The sequence below is a fragment of the Phalangium opilio genome, unplaced genomic scaffold (assembly GCF_054372755.1).
Source record: "Phalangium opilio isolate 3A_F unplaced genomic scaffold, DU_Popi_V2 ptg000060l_1, whole genome shotgun sequence".
Taxonomy (NCBI): Eukaryota; Metazoa; Arthropoda; class Arachnida; order Opiliones; family Phalangiidae; genus Phalangium; species Phalangium opilio.
In genome coordinates, this window is record NW_028324177.1 from 4,725,487 (window position 1) to 4,730,238 (window position 4,752).

Sequence of the window (4,752 nt, forward strand, 5' to 3'; positions counted from 1 at the left end):
TTATTAATCCAGCTCCTTGTATTTAACATTAAATATATCAAAATTTTCGCCAAAACTGTTAACTGTAATTTGCATTCTTTTAATTGGATTTAAGTGGTTAAGAGATTCTCTAAATGTTTTTCTAAACCTTCCAGACTTGGGGACTAGAAAGTCCAACCGTCCTAGCAAATCTGGAAGAGTTATCCTATTATTAATTAATTTATGTAGAAATTTAACGTCGTTAATAAGGAGAATGTGAGCTATAGTAGGAATGTCCAAATACCCTAGTAAAATATGGTAATCATATGGAGCCTTTTTCATGAAATAAGTATGGCAATATTCAATAAACTTCCGTTGCACATTCTCAAGAAGTACCTTTAGATATCTACTACAACCACACGGGGCACTTGTCTGGTGGACAAGGGTCCGGCTGAAGACGGTGCAGGCTGCCCTGCGCAAGCTTCAAAGGCTTGCCTGCATTGGTTTTACAGGGGCCATGAGATCGACCCCAACTGCTTCCCTGGAGGTGCTTCTTGACATGCTACCTCTTCATCTTTTCATTGAGGAGGAGGCTGTCATGGGGGCCTACAGGCTCCACATTAATGGCTGTTGGGTTCCAAGACTTTGGGATTACAGCCATACGAAGCTCTTTCGGGAGTACGCTGCACTTGAGCCGTCGTTAACGATGTGCTCTGACAAAACCGTTACCAGCTTTGATTTCACTAAGCCATTCAGCATCCACTTTCCCAGTCGGGCCGAGTGGACTAACCTGCTGCCTCTTGGCACTGGGGGTGAAACTATTTGGTTCACCGATGGTTCCAAGACTGATTCCGGCGCTGGCGCCGGCTATTACTGCCAAACTACAAGGGTCGGTTTTTCTGCTTGCCTGGGCACCTTTGCTAGTGTGTTCCAAGCGGAAATTGCCGCGATCTGTTATTGCGCAGACTAATGCATTAACAAAGGGTATAACGGACGGACTGTGAGGATTTATTCTGACAGTCAGGCCGCCCTGAATGCGCTGGACCAGTGTCAGATTACCTCTCAACTGGTGCGTAGCTGCCTTGATCTGCTAGCGCAACTGGCGTCCTGCAACAGGGTTCTGTTGTACTGGGTGCCAGAGCATAGCGGTTATTATGGCAATGAGCAAGCCGATAGATTTGCGAAAAGGGGCGCGGAGGCCAAGCTCTTGGGGCCGGAGCCGGCCGTCCCCATCCCCTACGGGCATGTCAAACGGAGCCTGCATGACAGGATGACTGTCATACAAAACCAGCTCTGGCATGACATGGATGGCCAGAGACAGACAAAACAGTTAGTCAATGGTCCCTGCAGGTCTCGTGCTAGAGACCTAATTTCGCTCAGCAGATGGGATATTAGGCTGGCCACCGGTCTTCTGACCGGACACTGTCGGCTAAATAGGCACCTCCATCTGATGGGTCTTGCTGACGACCCCCTCTGCAGGTCGTGCCAGGAGAAGGAAGAAACATCCGCTCACGTACTTTGCGAGTGCGACTTCTTCGCCTCGCTTAGACTAGAACATTTTGATTCACACACTGTGGAGCCCTCGCGGGTCTCCTCTTTTACGGTGGAGCGAATTCTTCGCTACGCTGCGGCTACGGGCCTATTCAAGGCCTGATTTTGAGGTTGCACAATATGCCTTTGGCATCGGTGCTAGGGCGTGAGCCCCACCTCATCAACAATAATAATAATACTACAACCACCCCAGGCCAAGCCACCATACAGGACCCGTGATCTCACTAGGGCTTGATAAAGAAGACGGAAATGGTCTAGGGAATGCAATTTCCTACACATCTTCAAGCAAACAGCCAGAGTACGGCGACTTAAAGCAACGCATTTATGTACTTGCTCGGTAAAATAAAGTCCTCTGTCAAAGATCACGCCAAGATCTCTCACAGTGGACTTAAGGGGTATGTGAGCGCCCTCAATGGTATAGTCGTTGGAAATTTCTCTAGCAATTCGCCTTGTAAATGTGACATGCACGGATTTGGTTGGATTTACTGGTATTTTGTTAAGAGAGCACCATCTTCCTATAGAGTCAAGGTAAAGTTGAAGTAATTTACCGTCTAACTTAGAACTAATACTTTTGAAAACTTTATTGTCATCAGCAAATTGAAGAATACGGGAATGTAAAACCGAAAATTGTAAATCGAAAAGATACATATTAAAGAGTAAGGGTCCAAGAGATGATCCCTGTGGAACCCCACAATTAACTTCGTATGTTTTCGATGTGATTATGCCATTGCATTTCAAGACATTGACTCGATTCGCCAGATAGCTAGCAATCCATTCCAAGATATCACCCCCCAATCCAAGGGCCTCTAACTTGTCATGAAGGTAAGAGTGGGAGACGCGGTCGAAGGCCTTGGCCAGGTCAAGGTATACAACATCGACCTGGCCCCGGCACTCGACCTCAGGAGCCACGTAATCCATAAAGGAAACGTGGTTCGTTTCCACACTCCTACCCGGAACAAAGCCATGTTGACAGTCGTTGGGTAGCAAGCTAAACCAACGCTGTAAATGTACGTGTACTACTCTATCAAATACCTTAGCGAGAACGCAAAGAAGGGAAATCGGACGGTAGTTTCGGACATCGCTGGATTTTCCAGACTTGTAAACCGGGACAATGACAGCTTTTTTCCAAAGCGTTGGGAATGAGTGAGTACGGAAGGATAAATTAAATATATGCTCCAATATAGGTAACAATATATTCCCACAGCCCTTGATAACAAACGACGGAATTTTGTCGAAACCAGTAGAGAGTTTGTTGGGTAGACGATTAATAGCAGCATATATGTCCGCTTGAGTTAGTTTTAAACAGTTATGAGGCGTTGTAACTAAGGTAGAAGTATCAAAAGTGTATTTTGAACTAGTTTCAGTATTGTCAGTCGAAATTGTTGAGAAATGCGCCATGAATGTTTCCCCCAATTGCTCCGGATCAGTAATGATTGTCTTACCAATTTTCAATAATATATCAGAGTGTCTGTCTTTTAGATTACCATTGATAAAACTCCAAAATTTTTTGGGTTGGGACAAGGCGTCTCGACAAGATTTTACTGCCATAGCAGCTTTGTCCCTTACTGTAAGCCTTCTCACCAACGAACGGGACAGCCTAAAATTAGCTATGTCGGAGGCTAACCCCGACCTCTTTTTCTTATTAAAATAATATTTTTTGCGCTTGATAGCTTTTTTGGAGGTCCAAAGAATACCAAAAGGGGAAGCCCCGATTATTACGCGGAATCTTGTTAGGGATCGAACTATCCATAGCTGACGTTATATATTCCGTTAATGTCTGGACACAAAAATTAACATCCTGCGAATCCAAAACCACCGACCAATCTGAATCGCGTAAAATTGAGTATAGCAAGTGATAGTTACCTTTTTTAAATTGATATACTGGTTGTAAATTAGGGGAGACCCTACAAATGTCAAATGGACAAAGCAAATAGAAAGGCGGATGGTAGTTGTCAATGTCCACAAATGGATCAAGGAGAGGTACAGTATCAATGCCGTGTACATTAGTAAGACAAAGGTCCAGAAGATTACCATAAGTGGGAGCTGGGTTAATTTGGTTTAAATTAAATTCATAACAAACATCGAGAACATGAGCAGCCTTAGTTCTAGTTTGGTGAGTGCATCCCACACTGCTACCCAGAGTCCAGTTGATACCGGGGAGATTAAAATCACCCAGAATCAGAATTTCACCGTCATAATCTACCAACGAGGATACCAAAACATTCTTAAATTTCCGATACTGAGCGTCGTCATCTGAGGGGCGAAAGTAACCAGTGCCAAGAAGAAGCGGAAGATTATTTTTTAGTTTAAACTCGACAAACACACCCCCTTCGGCACCTTCCAGGTCACTTCGACGGTGAAAAACAAGGGACTTCTTGATAGCAATGAGGGATCCCCCGCCCCTAACATTGACAGAATCCGGATCTGATCGATCCGCCCGAAAAATAGTATAGGAATTTGGAAAATAATCCGAATTAAAATGAGAGTGGTTAAGCCACGTCTCTGTTAAACAAACAATATCAAAATCATTAACGATTAGGTTAGTTAAAAAGGTACTAGACTTGGTTCGTAGACCGCGCACATTCTGATAAGCTATAGTCAGTTCTTTCATTCTTGGACATTTGAAGAATCCGCAGGGGAACCCGCGTCTGAGATTTCACCATGCAGTTCCGAGACATGTTTGTGCTCGTCTCTCGGTACCCCATGGAAATCTGTTAGAAAGCTGTTCGCAGGCCAAATATTGGGATCCCTCATTTCTGGTATGTCAGACTCATCATCACACGTCAAGTAGAATGACGAATGACGGGCATTCGGATTTTTAGTACGCAGTCTTATGCACTGCACCGACTGCACACCTGAATCAGCCCTCAAAAAATCTTGCAGTTCTTTCGACGTGATCCCAACATCCAACCCAGTGGCAAAGAGTGCTTTCTTGACCGCCTTCACTCGACGTGGTGCAGCCTTGATCCGGCTTGTCAAAGACACACCCGAGACCACAGGCTTAGATGCAGGAACATGACGAGTGGAGTTGATGTCAGTTTTTGTTTGCACAGCCTTGGGTAATGCTCCAGAGAATGAAGGAATGGAACCCTGTGGCCAGGGCAAGGCAGATGGGTTGAGAGCGCCAGGACGGTTAGCCAATGGTGGAAAAGATTGAGCTTCGTCCCTAGAAGCCCGTGACCCAAGCGGGGCTTGAAATGGTATTTGGCGACTGGCAAGTTCTCGACGAAGGCCAGCGTTCTC

At 45.2% G+C, this 4,752-nt stretch overlaps 1 protein-coding gene across 1 annotated transcript; it reads right to left on the reverse strand.

The window, feature by feature from the left end:
* Window positions 1-121: 121 nt before the first annotated feature.
* LOC149666717 (uncharacterized) lies at window positions 122-4,092 on the reverse strand. The gene is made up of 5 exons (XM_089841625.1): window positions 4,071-4,092; window positions 3,781-4,011; window positions 3,305-3,708; window positions 1,840-3,261; window positions 122-184 (listed from the first exon to the last, which is right to left on the reverse strand). Exons 1-5 carry the CDS (start codon window positions 4,090-4,092, stop codon window positions 122-124), a joined length of 2,142 nt encoding a protein of 713 aa, XP_089697751.1.
* Between the last annotated feature and the right edge of the window lie 660 nt (window positions 4,093-4,752).

Bases quoted from the DNA above. Each gene is read 5' to 3' on its own strand.
- LOC149666717 (XM_089841625.1), bottom strand. From the start codon at position 4,092: ATGTGCGCGGTCTACGAACCAA. The intron at 4,012-4,070 runs GTCTAGTACCTT...TTTGTTTAACAG, and splicing joins GTGCGCGGTCTACGAACCAA to AGACGTGGCTTAACCACTCT. The intron at 3,262-3,304 runs GTTAATTTTTGT...ATATAACGTCAG, and splicing joins TGGTTTTGGATTCGCAGGAT to CTATGGATAGTTCGATCCCT.